The sequence below is a fragment of the Marmota marmota genome, unplaced genomic scaffold (genome assembly GCF_001458135.2).
Source record: "Marmota marmota marmota unplaced genomic scaffold, marMar, whole genome shotgun sequence".
NCBI classification, from domain to species: domain Eukaryota; kingdom Metazoa; phylum Chordata; class Mammalia; order Rodentia; family Sciuridae; genus Marmota; species Marmota marmota.
The window spans coordinates 55,406,866-55,426,437 of record NW_026000174.1 but is presented as its reverse complement, the minus strand read 5'-3'; the positions used below and the strand labels follow the sequence as shown (position 1 = coordinate 55,426,437).

Genomic DNA, 19,572 nt, shown 5'->3' with positions numbered 1-19,572 from the left:
CAAACTCTCAATCCCCCAACCTTAGCCTCCTGAGTAGCTAGTGCACAAGTGTGCACCACTGTACCCAGTTTACCCTGCTTTCTGGTCAACAAGAACCAAAGAATGAGAGAAAGGAACTCTGTCCTAATTCTCTGTTCCCTTATGTATGGAAAAATGAAAAAGGATGTGGGGTTGTGGTTAAAGATACTACTTCAGAGTCTTTCTTGCTTTAAAACCATGCATGTTAGTGAAAATTCCAAGCCAAAAATGAGAACCACATGGCATCCATATTCTACTCCCCTATCCTATACCTGAAGCAGATAGATATTAAGTTTTACTCCCTATAACTCAGGGATGTGACCTCTCAACACAGCCCTTCAGCTAATATCAATGGATGAACAATAACCTTGAAGAATGTGCTATGAAAGGGCATCTTTAAAGTCCTTTCACAGCTGCGTGCAGTGGTGCACACCTGTAATCCCAGCGGCTCTGGAGGCTGAGGCAGGAGGATTGCAAATTCAAAGCCAGCCTCAGCAACTTAGTGAGGCTCTGAGTAATTTAGTGAAGCCCTGACTCTAAATAAAAAGTAAAAAGGGCTGGAGATGTGACTCAGTGGTTAATACCCCTAGTTTTAATCCCTGCTACCAAAAATAAATAAATAAAAATAAAAACAATAAAGTCTATCATTCGTGATTTTTAAATTTATCCAAACCTTTTACAAATCCACTTAACCCCTAGGCCCTATTTCCTGGGAAAACAAATTGCTCTAATCTGTTAACTGCTGTGTGTGAATTTCAGGAAGCAATAGTCCCCCTGATAGGCTATTTGTGGGGATCAAAGAAGGGAGGAGGTAAGCAGCAGAGAAACTTCAAACATGCCAGGCTGGATGTCTACCCAGTCTAGTTGCCAGGCAATAGTGGGAACAGAAGTACATCCTTTAAAATTTGAGAAATTTTCTCAGAGAGATCAAGGGACTAAACCATGGTTGTACCATCCAAGGCTGGAGCCAAAATCTGACCCAGAGCACTGCTAGGAGCACTGCTATCAAATGAAGGCATTTTAAATACCAAGTCTCTTGGCAAAAATCTGCCATTTTAATGACATGAGGAAGAATGTAGGGTCTTACTAGGATAAGTCTGAGGTAAAGACAAAGATGCATCTACGTGTGTCCCCGTCCCCCAGCCTCTCCTCTGGGGTTAGGACAAGCTCTTTAGAGCAGAGCAACCAAAAGCACAGGCCTCACCAACCTTTGTTTCAATTCCTACTTTGATTTTTCTTAGATGTGGAACTCTGGACAAGCTACTTCTCCAAGTCTGTTCACTTGCCTACCTCTTGTTTGGATAGTACCCACATTCTATGAGTATTATCAAGACAATCTGTTAAAGCTCTGGGTGTGGAATGTTGTAAAATCTTATATATTCACCCTACCACCTCCCCTCTCAGCTGGCTGTGTCCTGGAGATGGTGGATTCTTTGAAGTTTTCCTGTGTAACCAGTAGTATTACTGGTTGTTCTGAGCCAAGTCCAGGAAGCTGCCCATGAACGGCACTGGGAGCATTGAGACTCATTGACAGAGTCACTTTTATTGAGAACTATCCTTTTAGAAACAAACCAAAAAAATAATTCTTTCACTGGATTGGTTTCTGTCACTTTGCAGTGAGGAGCCCAGAATGTGAGTGGCCCCTTATCCAAACCTATCAATGACCTTCTGTATCCACTTTTTCAGACGGAACACGTGTGTGTAGAAGCCATATTTCCCATTCCGGTCACAGCCTTCACCCCATGAGACGATGCCCATTTGATACCAGCGATTGTTAAAGGGGCTCTGAGAAAGAAAGACGAAGTTTCCAATAGTCAAATCCAAGGTAGTGTCCCTCCTCACCCAACCCTCCCGCTTCCTTTGAAATCTACCCACCAGCCCTGGCCTCAGAGAAGCTTACCTTCATGACAAAGGGTCCCCCACTGTCACCTTCACAAGCATCTCCTCGCTTCCCTTCATCTGGTTTATAACCTAGAGAGAGAACAGCAGGGCTCAGGAGCCACTCCCATTCAAGGGCTATAGCCTGTGAGGATCCCTTGTCCCCTTCCAGCACTCATCCTTGACCTCTTCAATTCCTTACCGCACACATCCAGTCCTTTAGCAAATCTCACTGGCTCTACCTTCAGCATATATCCCAAATCCAACTATGTCTCACCACTTCCACTCCTGGACCTCTCCCCTGAACCATACCAGTTTTCCCAGTTCTACTCTGCCCACCTATAATCCATTCTTCCTCTACACACACCAAACTGAGAATGATTTTTTTTTAAAGGAAGTTAGACTTATAGGTAGCTGAGGATTATAGCTGTTCCCTTTATCCAAAACTGCCCACTGTCCTCAACAAACAACACAGAATGAGATGAACAACCACGACACAGCCTACACACACAAACCACACCTTCAACATAAATAGAACACTCATCCAAATTTCAAATTAATTCAGTATATTGAGTTGTATATCTAAATACTGAAAATTATGTAGGAATGAGATGGAAAATAGCTGCTTGATAGAAGACGCAGATGGAGTCAAATGGGGAATTTTATAAATAACCCTTAATCTACAAATAACTGGATGAAAACTAAATAGAACCATAGAAAGAGGCTATGTGAAAACAATACAAAGACCTGACAGGCACGGTGGCGCACGCCTGTAATCCCAGCAGTTCAGGAGGCCAAGGCAAGGAGGATCAAAGCCAGCCTCAGCAATTTAGTAAGGCTTGCTAAGCAACTCAGTAAGATCCTGTCTCTAATAAAAATACAAAATAGGGCTAGGGATGTAGCTCAGTGGTTGAGTGCCCCTGAGTTAAATCCCTGGTACCTAAAAAAAAAATGAATAAAAAGACCTGAGCCAACAGAATTCTCCCCAGAATACAACTCCAAAACTGTAGCTGAATAAAATATCCTCAAACCTGTGCATGTGAAAAGAATCTTGAATCAGAAATCCAAAAAATCTAAATGGACAAAACAACGAGAAGAAATAAAAAGCAGAAAGTAATTGAAATGGAACTCAAGCCAAAAGAAGGCATTTGAGTTTCTAAGGGAGAACAATAAAACAATGGAACAGAAACAGTATTTCATTAATAATCCAAGAAAATTTCACAGAAATGAAGAACAAATTGAATGTACATAGTAAAAGGATCCAATGGGTACCTGGCAAAATTGACCCAAAATAATCAACTCTGAAACATCCAAACAAAACTGCAACGCTTCAGAGATGAAGTAAAAATCCTCAAGGCCTCCAAGCAAAAAGATTGAAAATTTTACAAGGGTGAAAGAATTACACTGGCATTAGACTTTTCAAAAACAACATGCAATTGGGCTCAGTGATGCACACCTGTAATCCCAGTGACTCAGAAGGCTGAGACAGGAGGATTGTGAGCTCAAAGCCAGCCTCAGTAACTTAGCAAGATCTTGTCTCAAAATAAAAAGGGCTGGAATAGGAATTGTAATGCATTCTACTGTAATATGTAAAAAAATTAAAATTTAAAAAATTTTAAAAACATAAGAGCTGGAGATGTGGCTCAGTGGTTAAGTACCCCTGGGTTCAATTCCCAGTACCAAAAAATTCAAAGAAGAATATTAACTTTGGGTTTTAGTTACAATAAAGTTGTCCTTTAATGCCAGGACTATGAAAAAAAAAAAAATGATTGTAAGCTTACGACTCAGGAAACTCCACACCCATAACCCTTCTTGAAGAATCTTCTGATGGCTAAGCTTCCTCCAACCAAGAGCTGAGTGGGATGGGTTGGGGCTGTAGCTCAGTGGTAGAGTGCTTGCCTTGCATGCGAGAGGACTGGGTTCGATACTCAGCACCACATAAAAAATGAATAAATAAAACAAAGATACTGTGTCCATATAAAATTAAAAAGAAAAAGATCTGAGTGGGATTCTTCAATAGAAGGATTAATTAACTGTTCTAACAAGTAGAAATAGTACAACTAAAAATATGAGAGGAAAGGAAAATAAGCTCATTGATTTCCGTACAGCCGGCAGATGGAATTTAAAGGCGTAATTGAAAATTTAAGGAAAAAAAGCCAGGCATGGTATTGTACACCTGTACTCCCAGCCTCTCAGGAGCTTCACGAGGAGGAAGCAAGAAAGGATGGCTTGAGCCCAGCCTGGATAACAGCAACATCCCATCCAAAAAAAAAAAAAAAGGTCAGACATGGTGGGCATACACCTGTAATCCTAGTGACTGGGGAAGTTGAGGCAGAAGGACCCCAAGCTCAAGGCCAGCCTCAGCAACTTAGCAAGACCCTGGCTCAAAATGAAAAATAAAAAGGGCTGGGATGTAGCTCAGTAGAAGAGCACCTTCTGAGTTCAATAACCACAACCAAAAGAAAAGAAAAACAAGGAATTAGGGCAGTTTGAAGTGGGATCCCAAAGACTATCACCAGAGCAAAATGTAATTTTTTTTTTTTTTTTTTTTTTTGTACCAGGGATTGAACTTGGAGGCACTGAGCCACATCCCCAGACCTATGTTGTATTTTATTTAGAGACAGGGTATCACTGAGTTGCTTAGCACCATTTGCTGAGGCTGGCTTTGAACTTGAGATCCTCCTGCCTCAGCCTCCAGAAACTGCTGGGATTACAGGCATGTGCCACTGCACCCAGCTTAAACTTTCCTAAATATATAAAACTTTCAAATGCAAAGCTCACACATCATGACCTGGGGTTGTGGCTCAGCGGTAGAGCACTTGCCTAGCAAGTGCGAGGCCCTGGGTTCTATCCTCAGTACTACATAAAAATAAATAAAGGTATTGTGTCCAACTACAACTAAAATATAAATATTTTTTAAAAACATCACATGAAATATAATATACATAATAATTCTAAAATAATGAATTAATACTAACCCTATCAATCACATCAACAAATATGAATGGACTTAACTCATCTATTAAAGTTTTAATTTGACTCATAAAGTAAGAATCTGCTATTTATGAGACACATCTAAAACAATTCATAGAGGTTAAAAGTAAAGGGTTAGCAAAGAGTTATCAAAAAAAAGCAAGTGGGCTGGGGTGGTAGCTCAGTGGTAAAGAGCTTGCCTAGCATGGGTGAGGCCTTGGGTTTGATTCTCAGCACCACAAAAAAACAAATAAAATAAAGGTTAAATTCTTTAAAAAGAAAAGCAGGAACAGTGATCCTGAAACTGAAAATAATTTATTTTTTTTAAATATATTTTTTTGAATTTTTTAATATTTATTTACTTTTTTTAGTTTCCGGCGAACACAACATCTTTGTTTGTATGTGGTGCTGAGAATCGAACCCAGGCCGCACGCATGCCAGGCAAGCGCGCTACCGATTGAGCCACATCCCCAGCCCACTGAAAATAATTTAAAGAATAATGTTAAAAGCTACAATCAAAATGAATAAGTAACAGTTATATATATCTGCACCAAATCATAAAGAAACCACATTTATAAAATAAAAACTATAGCATATGTAAAAGAGGCAGACAGAAATACATTAGTAATAGATTTTGGGGGCTGGGGTTATGGCTCAGTGGTACAGCACTCGCCTCGCATGTGAGAGACCTTGGGTTCAATCCTTAGCACCACATAAAAATAAACAAAATAAAGATATTGTGTCCATGTATAACTAAAAAAATTTTCAAAAAATTAAATAAATAAATAAATTTGGGGGGCTGGGGTTGTGGCTCAGTGGTAGAGATCACTTGCTGAGCATGTGTGAGGCACTGGGTTCAATTCTCAGCACCACATATAAATTAAAAAAAATAAAGATCCATTGACAACTAAAAAATGTATATAGGGGCTGGGGATGTGGCTCAAGTGGTAGCACGCTTGCCTGGCATGCGTGCGGCCCAGGTTCGATCCTCAGCACCACATACAAAAACAAAGATGTTGTGTCTGCCGAAAACTAAAAAATAAATATTGAAAAATTCTCTCTCTCTCTCTCTCTCTCTCTCTCTCTCTCTCTCTCTCTCTCTCTCAAATATAAATAAATAAATAAATAATGTATATAAAATAATAATTATTATAATAATAATAGCAAATAAATTTTCTATGGTGCTAGGGATCAAACCCAGAGTCTTGGTTATGTTAAACTCACAGTCAACCACTGATCTACAACCCCAGCTACAATAAGGGATTTTAATACAGCAAATGGTACAAAAGAGATTGAGTGAATTTAAGTAAGGCCATAAATTACCTAATAAGAAGTAATAAGGGCTGGGGTTGTGGCTCAATGGTAAAGAGCTTGCTAGCATGGGTGAGGCCCTAGGTTCGATTCTCAGTACCTCATAAAAATAATGAAGTAAAACTAAAACTTATTAGCAAAATCAAAATACAGAAGGATCTTCTCATCTTGAAATTTATGTTTATTTTATTTTACTGTTCTGAGGATTGAACCCAGGTGTGTCCACCACTGAGCTATCTATCTCCCAGTTCTTTTTTACTTTTTGAGATATGGTCTCAGGAAATTCTGCCTCAGCCTCCCAAGCCACTAGAATTATAATCCTATGCCACCACATCTGGCTCCCGTCCTGAAATTTAAAAACCACCTTTAAACAACTCTTGGGTGAAAAGGGAATACAAACAATTTACTGAATTTTTTACAACAATGGCAACAACTAGAAGAAAATGAGTGGCCCTAATCAATAGATATGGAAGATAAAAAATAAATAAACCAGCCAGGCATGGTGGCATATGCCAGGAATCAGCTACTCAGGTGGCTGAGGCAGGAGGATCAGAAATTTCAGCCAACCTCAACAATTTAGCAAAACCCTTTCTCAAAATTTAAAAAAGAGGGGTGGGGTAGGAGTATACTCCATAGTAAAGCACCCTTGGGTTAAATCCCTAGTGACCAAATAAGAAACAAAAATTTATAAACCAAATTGTCAGTTCAAAAAGTCAGAAAGAAAACAACAAAGTAAACCAGAAGAAAGAACAGGAGATAAAAAATTTAAAATATTACCAAATAGGGGCTAGAATTGTAGCTTGGCCGTAGAGTGCTTGCCTTGTGTGTGTGAGGCATTGCGTTCAATTCTCAGCACCACATATAAATAAGAAAATAAAGGTCCTTCAATAACTAAAAAAAATTTTTTTTAAATACTTTTTAAAGGGGCTGAGGCTGTGGCTCAGTGGTAGAGGGCTTGCCTAGCATGTGTGAAGCACTGGGTTCAATTCTCAGCACTACTTACACATAAATGAGTAAAACAAAGGTCCATACATCTAAAAAATTTTTTAAATATTTTTTTAAAATAATCTTTAAAAAATATTACTGAATAGACAAATGATAGACTCATATGGAAAAGAAAAGAAAAACAATAGGCCTAATTATGGAACGAGTCAAATTCCTAGGTGTTATTTATTTGTTTTTGCAAAACTAGCAAACCACTAGCTAATTTACTCAAGAAAAATAAGGGAGAAAACACAAATATGTAAAAGTTACCAAGGAGGGAAAAAAAACACAAGGGAATGCACTGCAGCACTCAAGAAAGACAATAGCAGACTTGAACAAATGGAAGACATTTCTTACCCTTGGATAGATATGACTGAAGATCAAAAGGATGTCAGTTTGCCCTAAATTAGTTTATAAATGTAACATATGTCAATATGCTTTTTTAATGGAACTAGAGAAGTTGATACTAAATTCATGTGGAAAACCAAACCTGAAAGAATTGCCAGGAAAACACTGGAAAAGAATAAGCAAGAGAGATGAGCCCTACTAGACACCCAACATATTCTAAAGCCTCTCCAGTTATAATAACCTGGAGGCTAAAGCAAAGCTCAGTAGTAGAGCATTTATTTGCCTCACATGGGTGAGGCCCAGGGTTCTATCCTCAGCAATGTCCCCCAAATGTGTTACTGGCTCAAAAAATAGACAACTGAACAATGTGTCCAAAAACATACTCAAGTACACATAAAAACCTAGAATGTGATGAAAGGGGCAAAAATGGAATTTTGAATGAATGGTGTAGGGATAGCTAGTTGGTATCTTAGCAAGATACTGTCTCAACATTAAAACATTTTTTTAAAAAAGGACTGGAAACATACTTTATATACAACCAGAGATATGAAAAACTGTGCTGCATATGTGTAATAAGTATTGTAATGCATTTCATGTCACTTATTTTTTAAAAAATCATTTAAAATTTTAAAAAAGAAAAGGACGGGAGATGTAACTCAGTGGTAAAATGCACCTGGGTTCAATCCCTAGCACCAAAATCCAGATTCAATTTCTTTTCTTTTGGTACTGGGATTGAACCCAGAGGCACTTTGCCATTGAGCTACATCCCCAGTCCTTTTTAGTTTTTATTTTGAGGCAGAGGCTCCCTACATTGCCCAGTTTGACCTTTATTGCAATCCACTTGCCTCAGTCTCCCAAATTGCTGGGATTACAGGCATGTGCCCCCATGTTTAGCTACATAAGATTTATTTTTTTAATTGCATGGCAAATGATTATAAATAATTTTTAAAAAACTGAAAAGCTGCAGAAAATATTTGTGATATATATCACAAATAAAGGCCTACTATCACAAGTTCATGAAGAAGTCTTTTTTTGTGTGTGGGGAGAGGCGAGGGTATCAGAGATTGAACTCAGGTGAACTCAACCACTGAGCCCCATCCCCAGCCCTATTTTGTATTTTATTTAGAGACAGGGTCTCACTGCGTTGCTTAGCCTTGGTTTTGCTGCTGGCTTTGAACTTGCGATCCTCCTACATCAGCTTTCCGAGCTGCTGGAATTACAGGCATGCACCACTGTGCCCACAGAAGTCTTAAAAATTGATGGGAAAATACCAAAAAATGGGCTAAAAATCAAGAAAAAACAATTCACAAAAATTATCTGAAAATGATCATTAAGCATATGAAAAGGTGTTTGACTTCTTTTTCAATTAGAAAAGGCAAATTAAAACTATGAGGAGATGTTCTCTCTCACCTCTCAGGTTTGTGAAAATGAGAAAGTATGGCATTCTGTTGGCAACGCTGTGGGGAATGGGCATTTTCATACACCGTAGATGGCAATGCAAGTTGGTACAGCCCATGTGGACAGAAATTTGGAAATACCTAACAATACCTAAAATACCTAACATGAGTTCACCTCTTGACCTAACATCACCACTTCTAGAAATACTGGAAGACACACCTCCAAGGATCCAAAAATAGATGTGCACAAGATTATTCACCATAGCATTGTTTGTAACTGCAAACTACTGGAAATACTCTAAATGTCCATTCCTGGGAAACTGTTGAATAATCTATGGCATACCCATATAATGGAGTACTATGTAATTCTTTAACCAATATGGAATGCTTTTCCAGGATACACTCATTATATGGAAAAAGTGAAATACAAAGATTTTCTATACTGTGTTATGCTGTGTGTAATATAAGAGGAAATAAGAAAATGTGTCTGTTCATTGGTGCAAAAAGAAATACAGAAACAACAAGCCACAAACAAATGAGATTGGTTAATTACAGGAAGAGGATGGAAATGTGGTTGGAAGGCAGGGGGATGGGGAGAGAATAGAAGGAAGCAGAAGTGTCACCTCTAAAGTGTACAGTACCTGTCTCTTTTATGATCACTTGAACATTTCACGTACTTTAAAAGTAAATACAACAAAGATGGAGGAGGTAATATTGAACACAACCAGAAATGAATAAGTCTAATGGTATTTAAAATAAATAATACAGAGAAATGTGGGGAAGAATCAACCCAACTCAGTTACTTTTGGACTGAGTATTTTCACTGTGTACTCTTAGGGAAGCAATGGTTAAGAAATATTGAATTCTGTTAACAGGATTTTCACAGGGTCACGCATGAGGGAGTCTCAGTGTGCTCTGGTATTGATCAAATAAATAAACACATCATGAATAATGGGAGTCAGGTATTTCACTGTCAAGAATTACAAATATGGAAAGGGAGAAGCTAAAATGCATCTTGTGGTATTACTTTGGAATTGGAGGTCACAGTATGAATTCTTGATTTCTGATTAGACAGCTATAAAAATGGATATGGATGTTGTTACAGGTGTTGTACACATATGATTATTCAGCTCTCTCCATGTAGAAAGGTGCCTAGAAGCATGACACCCCAGTAGCAATGTGCACAATAGCCCCTGCATCTTGGTTTCTAAATACCACTCTCTATTGGAAGGGTTACTTGGAGAAATGACTGTGATTCAAGAATGCAGTCATTCTTCTGTGCATCTTGTTGTGCCAGAAAGTAAGGAAGTACTCAAAGAATGACAGGAAGCAGGGCTGGGGTTGTGGCTCAGTGGTAGAGCACTTGCCTAGCATGTGTGAGGCACTGGGTTCAATTCTCAGCACCACATACCAATAAATAAATTAAAAAAATTAAAAATTAATCAACAACTAATAAAAACATTAAAAAAAAAAAAAAGAATGACAGGAAGCAGGACAAAGTGATCCATTCCTATAATCCCAGCAATTTGGAAGGCTGAGGCAAGAGGATAGCAAGTTCAAGGCGACCCTCAACAACTTGTCTCAAATTTACAAAGAAGCAAAAGAGCTGGAGGTGTAGTTCCTTGGTTTCAATCTCTAATACTGCAGGAGGAGAGAGAAGAACTAAGGCACTAAGGAAAGTGCCCACCCTCTTCCTGCACTCCTCTCCCACCTCATCTCCTGATGCTTTGCTGGGTTTACTATACTCCAGCCCACAGACCTCCTTGGCACTCCTCAGACTTGCCACACATTCTCCCAACTCAGGGCCTTTGCACCTGCTGCCCCCTCAGCCTGACATGTGCTTTCCCCTCAACATGCCTCGGTTACTCCTCTGCTTCTTCCTGTTTCTGCAAACATCATCTTCTAAGGCTTTCTCCAACCCTCTCTGCCCACTCTATTTACAAGCACGATTACCCTTGTCATCCTCACTTGCTCCCTTAATCTGCCTTATTTTTCTTCATAGCACTTACAGGGACTGATGTTCTAGATCTGTTCATCGACATTCTCTCCTAGGAAGGAAGCTGTCTCAGGAAACAGGTATCCTCTGTGTGGGTCCCTGTTGTGTACCCTTGAGCACCCCCTGGAGCAGAGCAGGCGCTCGATAAATATTTGCTGAATGATTGAATGAATGGCTTTTCCCCACTCATGACCTCTCGTTGCTGAGCTCGTGTGTACTGATCACTGAACTGGTGGCTGTCCCCATGTCAGATGCTTTATGTACACTCTTTCATTTGGCCCTCTCACAACCTTATGGCATGAACATTTTATCTCCATTTTACAGAGAAAGAAACTGAGCCTCCAAGAGGTTCGGCTCTTGGCTTATAAGTGACTGGAGCCAGAACCCCAAGTATGTGTCCATAACTTGTCTCAAGCTACCAGTGTGAGTCCCTGCTGTCCCCAGGCCTGTGAAGCACAAACTTGCCAGCGCAGAACATGTTGTCCGTAATGCGGATCCGCGTGGAGGCCTTGCAGATGGGCCGCTCCACGATGGGCAGATTGACCACCTGCAGGACACTGGGCTGCACCTCACTGACGGTGGTCGTCCATGTCTCCCTCAGATTGCCCCAGCCTGTGACCCGCCCTTTATATCCAGCCTGGAGCAAGCTTGGGGAAAGAGAAAAGGACCTGGTAAGACCAACCCTCCAGCAGCCTCTGGAACCCAACCCCACTCCTAGAGACCAGAATCTAAACCTCCAGCACAGGAAAGAACTTGCATTTCCTCCCTGAGACTGAGGCCTGGCAAGGAGGAAGGAACAGCAGCCAGGCCACACCTCATCAGCCCACCAGAAATCCAGCCGATGCCCCCGCAGGTCTGGCTGCCCCACCTGGCTGCCGTCTGCTTGTCGGGCAAGCATACGGGGTGAATGTGGTCGCTGAAGGTGATGGGCTTCTTGAGCTTCAGCAGGGCGATGTCCCGGTCCAGGTTCTCCCGCCAGTTGTACCTGGGGTGGATGTAGATCTTCTCCAGCATGGATATCTTTTCAACGTTCCGCTCGTACCTGCACACGCGCCAACAGAGACCCGGAGAGACCATGGACTCACCCAAGTGAGAGGCAGCGGTTCCCCCAAAAAGTAAACTGCCTGTCCTCAGGGTCTGGGAGGCAGGGTGATCACAGGGCCACCAGGGAGGGGACAGAGCTAGTTCCTGTCTTGATAGCCTCCTGGAAGCTTCCTCCCAGCCCTAAACCCACACAGGGCTCTGGGGTCAGGCAAGCCAGGAGCCAAGGACAGAAGCACAGGCCATGCACCCTGTTCACACAGTCACTATCTGAAGAGACTCCAACCAGGGCCATGTCCTAGTGTCTGGAATAGAGTGGGGGACAGACCAGGGTTTCACTCTTTGACCCCAGCTCCAAGCCTCCATCAGGACATGGCCAATTGGGCCTTTCCGGTGGGGACAGCTAGGATGTCATATTGTGGGAAGGAACACATTTCCCACATACCCCGGAGCTACCAGGGTCCTCACAGGCATCCTGGAGGACACAGACCACTGCCAGACACACATAGGTCACTGGCTCTGTACCTGGTGCGGGAGTGCTTGCCAATGCGCACCAGAAGGTCATTCTCAGTGAAATTCTTGTCCCAGGGTGGGTACAGAAGGCAGTGAGCAGCTGTGAGGACCCAGCGGTCACTGATGAGGCTGGCCCCACACAACAGCTCCTGGGGACTCTTCCGGAAGAGCATCACCTGCCTGGTAAGGGGAGCAGGAGGCATTAGGACCCGGGGCACTGCCCTTCACCAGCCCTAAAAGTAGAAAGAAGTCCCAACTGAAACCTAGCTGGACAGAGCTACCTCCTGGGCTAGGCTCCCAACTTGACCTGGGGGACTGGAGGGACTAGAGTCCCCACGTGATGCTAGGGCTGCTTCCTGCTTTTTGCAACCCTTCCCAGCCTCCTCCAGGGCAGAGTCTGCACCGCTTAGCACAGCTCTGGAGCCAGGAGAACTGGAGTTGAGTGCTGCAGCGAGCCTGGGGTGGGGCATTTGGGCTCTCTGGGCCTCAGCTCCGCCATCTGCTTTGGACAATTAATAGAACCAATCTCATACGTTGCTGTGTGGATAAGAGATCACGGGTGCTAATGTCATCTGGGAAGCCCAAGCCTCTGGGCAGAGGGATCCTGCAAAGACTGAGGGGTGGGGACCAGCAGCAGCCCACCCGCTGGAGTGACTGATAGTGCACGGCTCCAGGACTCACCAAGGTGCGATGCCAACTTCAGCGTCCCAGCCCTCTACGATGCGCCCATCGATGTAAGAATCCAAAAGCTCATCTTCAGTTTTGTCCTTCACTGTCTTCTTCTCGAACAGAGGCCGCAGCCCGCAGTCTGCAGAGCAAACCAGGTGGTGAGGGGCTAATCGTGGGTACCAGCCCCAGCGCGACACAGACACCCATGGATGCCTCACCTGCCTCCCCGCTGCCAAAGGTCTTCTCATCAAAGAAGGTCTGGAACTCCTCCTTGGTGGTGCGTCCTCCTATGGTCCCGTCCCCATCCTCGCTCAGTGCATCCCCTGGCCCCTCTTCCACGGCCTCCTCTGTAGGGACCCCAGCACTGGCTAGGGCTGGGGTAGGGCACTCCTCACCCATGCCCTAGATCCCCACATACCCCAGCCAACCGTGGAAGACATTGGTGCTGAGGTTAAGAGCACACACACACACCTGGGTCACTAGGCAACTGCCTCAGTGCCTCAATGTGCTGGTCTGTGAAATGGGAATAGGACCTACACCCTGGGTTTCTGTGAGGCTATGATGAAGACTCTGGTGTGGCTAAGGGGCAGCGCCTGTTCTTGTTAGTCTCCCCCAGCTTTGTCCTCTGCATCTCAAGACCCCTACCCTGCCTGCTCACCACAATAGTTGAGGTCGCAGTACTCAAAGTCACCAGCCTGCCCAGCCACGTAGCACCAGGCACCTTCCTCATCCCCATCTGGGTTGCGGCAGAAGTTTTCCACCAGCTTCACCTCTGGGCTAAAATCCTGGTCCTTGCTCAGGGCCTTGGCCTGCGGGCTGGACCAGGACAGGCAGGGAGACCCGTGCGTTGTCACTGCCAGTTTCCCTTCGTACTGCCGGCCTCGCTCAGGGACACACTGCTCCGATGAGGGTGACAGGTTCCCCCTGGAGCCTCCAGAGTGGGGAGTCATCTCCACAGTGAAGCGCTCCTCACCTGGTGGGAAGGAGACAGGTGCAGAGTGGGTGGACCATACATGGAGCCCGGCAGGCTAGGGTTAGCTGACGTCTGTCTGTCTGACCTCAGCTGGCCTCTTCAGCTTCAGTTCCCTGCTTTCCCCCAGTACTAGTGCTTTTGCAGGGTTGTTGAGAGGATTAAACAAAATGTCCAGCATAAGCATCAGGCAAGCCGGAGATCTGTAACCAGCTTCATCGTCCAGGGCGTGTTGTGATTTTCTAATTTTTTTATTTTGCAGCACTGGGGACTGAACTGGAGGGTGTTCCACCATGGAGTCACATCCCCAGTTCTTTTTATTTTTTACTTTGAGACAGAGTCTTGCTAAATTGCTCAGGCTGCTTTGAACAGACTGGCTTTTCCTGCCTTGGTCTCTCCACAGTCACTAGGATTATAGGCTATGTGACACTGACACTGTACCTGGCTTGAATATCTGTAATTTATTGGTAGTGACTTCATGGAGTCCCCCCCCACACACTTTTTTTTTTTTCTGGTGGCACTGGGGATTGAACCAGGGCCACTCTGCCCTTTTTCTATTTTTTGATTTTGAGATAGGACCTCACTAATTTTCCCAGGCTGAGATGGAACTTGCAACTCTCCCTGGGATTACAGGGGTGCACCACTGCTTGGTACCAGGGATTAAACCCAGGGATGCTTAACCACTTAGCCACATCCCCAGCCCTTTTTAGTTTTTATTTTGATACTGGGTCTTGCTAAGTTGCTTAGGGCTTCGCTAAATTGCTGAAGCTGGCTTTGAACTAACTATCCTCCTGCCTCAACCTCCCAAACCACTAGGATTACAGGCCTGCACCACCACACCCAGCTTGGGTTCTGTATTCTTATAGGGCATGGCAGGAAAGATTGGTGGAGTCTACTAGGAATGCCTGTGTGGTTTCGGTGTGCCTGCAACCCATTTCTCATCAGTGTGTATGGGGGAAGGTGGATAAGAGTAGTTGTTTTGGTTAAGGTGATTGGTATCTTGCTTTAAGACCAGACCCAGAAGGAAGCTATGAGTCCAAGAGGGATTCAGAAAGAACAAAACCCAGAAACCCACGTTCCCTGGATTGAATCGCTGTTCTGAATTCTTTATCCCTGCCTGCGGCCACATCATTTCCCTGTGATTTTAGAGGTAGCCAGTATTTTACGCCTTGAGTTGCCCTTGATCATGTGACTTGCTCCAGCCAGTAGAACTTGGGTGGGACTGACTGCCCATTCTGGCCTAGGCCTTAAGACATTAAAAACATTCTGCCGTCACTGGGGGGAAGAGCTGCCCCAGGGAATTGCTGGCACGCAGCCTCAGCCCCAGCATGAGCATGAGGGAGCAGCTCTGGGGCCAGAGCAGCTGGGAGCCAGGCTCAGCTGGACCCATCATTTGGAGCAGAGCCAAGCCCAGCCTACATCCATTGACATCAGACACACTAGCGAGTGCAGCTGAGACCAGCAGAGCCACCCCACCCCAGCCTGGTCACGTAAGAAGGACATGCTGGTTGTGCGTGCCCCTGAACTACTGCAACTGCTGTTTTGCAGCGTTACTGTGGCTATAGCTAAGCCACACACCATGGGAAGAGAGAACAACAGACTCTTGCAGGCCTGAGCTGTCTAAGGCTTGCTCTGTGTTGCTCAGCAAAGGGTTTGGGGACTGAAATGGTCAGGGAGGGCTTCCTGGAAGAGAATGCCTTGCGGGAGAGAAAGCAGGTTCCGAATGTGCCAGAGCCTGGATGAGAAGGCAGCCAACACCCGAGAGAGAAGTCGGCTCGCCCAGGTCTCCCCACCTCCTGACTGACAGGCACATTCAGTTTTGAATGACTAACTTCAGTGGTAAAGGTAGCCAGGGTCTTGTTGCCCATTCCGGGCTGTCAGACCCCTGGACGATCCCTGGGCCTTGGTCACCGACCGCCTGATTGCCCCAGCTTACCACAAACGGGGACGCTGCACTCTTCCCTCCGCACCGTGGGGTCTGTGGTGTAGCACCAGGGCCCTGTGGTGCTGCCGTCCGGGTTGCGGCAGAAATTCTCCTGCAGTTCAGCCCCAGGATGGGTGGTGGAGTTGATGCTGGAATAGGAGATTGCTCAGCAGGAGCCATGCCTGCCCCTCGTCCTCACTCCCCGTTCTCAGCCCACCACTCACTCAGGTTTATGTGGGTAGCGACTCTTCCACAGCTGACACTCAATGCCTGACCGGGTGACGTTCACATGTCCTCGGTAGTTCATGCCCAGATCCTTGGCACAGTTACCTGCAAGGAGACCCCAGCCTGGGTCAGCTGAATCCAGAGGATTTGTCCCCTTCTCTCCTGGCAAAACTCTGTCTGTCCACCCTCCCCAAGCTCCCTCTGGCCCACTCTTCTTAGCCCACAACATCCCTGCTCAGCAACTCCTGTGCACACAACAGTTCTCTATCCCATTTAACAGCTGTCACCAGATAGTCACTGAGTGCTCACTACATGAGAACCATGTGACAGGTACCATGCCAGGTACTGAGGACCTAGCAATAAGTAAGACAGTCACAGTCAAGGTAGGTGCCTGTCTCCATGGAGCTTCTGTTCATTGGCTTCTTGTGGCCAGTAAAACGAAAAAGTGAACAAGGTCCTTCTAATTGGGCTCCGGTCTCTCCCCTTGTCATCTTAGTTGCTCATGCTTCAGGGCCTTTGCACATGATACTTCCTCTGAGGGCATGTTTCCTGGTTTCACCAGTGCATCCCTCTAGGTCAGATAAACCCTACTTCTTCTCGGAAGCAGTCCCTGATTCTGCTATCAAACCAGATGTGCTTCTCGTGTGTGTGTGTGTGTGTGTGTGTGTGTTGTACCAGGGATTGAACCCAGGAGCACTCAACCACTGATCCACATCCCCAGTGCTCTTTATTTTTTGAGACAGGGCCTCGGCTAAGTTGCTTAGGGCCTTGCTAAATTGCTGAGGCTGGCTTTGAACTCACGATCCTCCTACCTCAGCCCCCTGAGCTGCTGGGATAACAGGTGTGTACCATTGCTGCCAGTTTCTCATGTGTTTTCTTGGTACCTGGAGTAGAACTTTTCTAGAGATCATGTTCATGTTTTGTATTTTGTTTTTCTATAAGATCGGGAGGTCCTTGAAGGCAGGGACTGTATTCAATTTTCTTAAAATTCCCAGCACCTGACACACTGCCTGGAGCCTACCAAAATGTTTATTAAGTTATTTAACAATTGAAACTATGGCTAGTGATAGGAGTTCCATGTCATGGGGCCTATTGTCACAATGAAGATGTGTTTGGAACACTTGAGGAGCAGGGAGGGTCCCTGAAGGCTCAGAGAAGGTGGAGGCCTTTGAACTAGTATTGAAATAGGGGCTTTCAGTGGGCTGTGAACGGTGACACTATAATTAAGGACCAAGAAGTAGGAACATCCTGACATGCTTCCAGAAGTGCTTGTAGTCAGAGTAGCAGGGGTTTGGGTTCACATTTGGTACAGCAGGAAGTCTAGAAAGGGAAGTTAAGGGCAGAGCCTGCAAAGTTTGCCAGGCTAAGACACCTGTGTTTTTTTTCTGTGAGGGTAATGGGGAGCCACTGAAGGTTGTAGAGAGTATGTGACATTATCAGAGCTGTGACTCAGGTAGACAGAAGGTCCAGTCAGGCAAACAAGAATAAGGGTCTAAAAATTAATTATCCATTCACTCCTTTGTTCCTCCAACATGAATCACCTGCTGACTCTCAGAGATCCACATGCAAATACACATCCTTGACGACAGGGACTTCAATGTCAGGGCCACACTCCCCACCTGCTCTCCTCCTCTTCCAGGTGGCCCTGGCAGATCCTGCCCCCACCCTGTCGCTCCTCACCTTCCATACACTCCATGAAGTTGGCTCTAGGTTTCCTCACTGGCTCACAAGCTGGAAAAGATCAGGAACACCTTTGGGATCGGGGCAGGGACAGGACGGGCTGGAGTGAAAGCGGTGGGATGACAGGGACAGCAGCCGACTAAGAGAGGGATGGGGGGTGGGCATGCTCCAGGAGGTTCTAGGGGCAGGGCGTTCTCTGGCCGGAGCCCCCGCCTCCCTTCCTGCACTCACCTGTGTACTTGGCCCAGAACACATCCTGAAAAACAAGGGCTGGGATGAGACTCTGGCAGGATGGAGTTTGTCTCCCTCAGCCTGTCACACAGGGGCGGGAGGTGCGGGGCCAAGTCTCCTACTTTTGCTTCCAAAAGGAGAAGAGTGTGTGAGGAGAGAGGAGTCCCCGGCACACACCCCACCGTGGGCTGGGGGAGAGGGACACGCAGGGCCCCCGGTTGGGAAGGGCTGCCCAGAGCTCCAGGTGCACGAGACCCCAGCCCGGGCTCCTGGCCTCACCAGTTCCCGGCCAAGGGTGGCGCAGAGGGCAGAAGAGCTTCCACCAGGATCAGGCACCCCCAAGAGCCCAGCGTAGGCACATAGGAGGCCCTGGATGTCAGGGAGCCTCAGCAGGACTTGACCGTGACACATCCCCGGTGGAGGGGCCTCCCAAGAGCCACTGAGCCTACCCATCTTGCAGCTCTCAATGAGGAGGGCTGACCTGCTCCCCTGCTGCGGCACAGAGCCGGCCGGCCGCCCTCCTGGGAGCAGCCCAGGCTCACCGTGGCGCTGGTGGACTCCAGGGCCTCGAAGGCCTCCTCGTAGCTGCACCGCTCCTCCACGCACTCCCGCTCCAGGTTGCCCTTGCGCAGCTCCTCCAGGAAGCCACTGTTGGCCCGCCGGACCCGCTGGAGCAGCGACAGTGCTTGCTGAGGGGCCAGGAACACTGCAGTAGGAGGGTCGTGGGACGGTGGCCTCAAAGAGCTCAGCTGTCCTGGCCATTTTTGTGGGGGCAGGAAGCAAGCCTGGCCTGCCCTGCTGGCTTCCAAGAGGGGGTTTCTGGGATGCTGAGTCCCTGCAGGCTGCTGACACAGCTTCCCAGCTCCCCTCCTCTAACTGGTGCCCCTTGCCCACTCACCCACCACGGCTGGGAGAAGCAGTGGCCGGCCTGCCAGCCCCGAGCACCTGCCCGCTTCCTTAAGCGGGACACTCTACCTGAGACCCACCCCAGGCCTGCCTGGGCTCTCTGCTGAGCCCGTGGACCCACACCATAGCCCCTACCCTGCCCCAGCTTCCCAGTGCCCCCTTACCATCCTGGCTGTGCACAAGGATAACCAGGGCAGCCAGGGCCAGGCAGCCAGATAGCCCCAGGCCTCGGACGTGCGCCATAGTGCGTCAGCTCCTGGGACTCTGAGGGATTGTCCTGACCCCTCTCGGTTAATGTTGAACCAACATGAAGAAATGTGTGGAAAGGGAGAGGTCAGCGGGTCAGGGCCATGGGGACAAGTAGACAGATAGTCCTCTGGTCCACCCCCACCACTGGGGAGGACAGGTCTTCCTGGGACCAGGGACAGGTTTCTGAGAGGAAGTCACAAAGGTAAGTTTATAGCCCATGCCCCTCCTCCCTCCCTGAGACATGGGTGAAAGTGTCAGT

The 19,572-nt window shown here is 46.2% G+C and overlaps 1 protein-coding gene across 8 annotated transcripts; it reads right to left on the bottom strand.

Moving 5' to 3' along the window:
* Positions 1-1,541: 1,541 nt before the first annotated feature.
* Positions 1,542-19,372, bottom strand: F2 (coagulation factor II, thrombin). Of its 8 annotated transcripts, none has more exons than XM_048788702.1 (14): positions 19,229-19,372; positions 18,701-18,864; positions 18,159-18,183; positions 17,928-17,978; positions 16,247-16,352; positions 16,035-16,171; positions 13,787-14,101; positions 13,347-13,502; positions 13,141-13,267; positions 12,472-12,639; positions 11,720-11,947; positions 11,371-11,552; positions 1,919-1,989; positions 1,542-1,803 (listed from the first exon to the last, which is right to left on the bottom strand). In XM_048788702.1, the coding sequence occupies exons 1-14, from the start codon at positions 19,305-19,307 to the stop codon at positions 1,663-1,665; spliced, it is 1,950 nt and encodes a 649-aa protein (XP_048644659.1). In that variant the 5' UTR covers positions 19,308-19,372; the 3' UTR covers positions 1,542-1,662. The 8 variants fall into 8 exon arrangements, with proteins under 8 accessions (XP_048644659.1, XP_048644660.1, XP_015333343.1 ...); XM_048788703.1 differs by having other exon boundaries at positions 11,774-11,947; XM_015477857.2 differs by having other exon boundaries at positions 13,347-13,475.
* Positions 19,373-19,572: the final 200 nt, after the last annotated feature.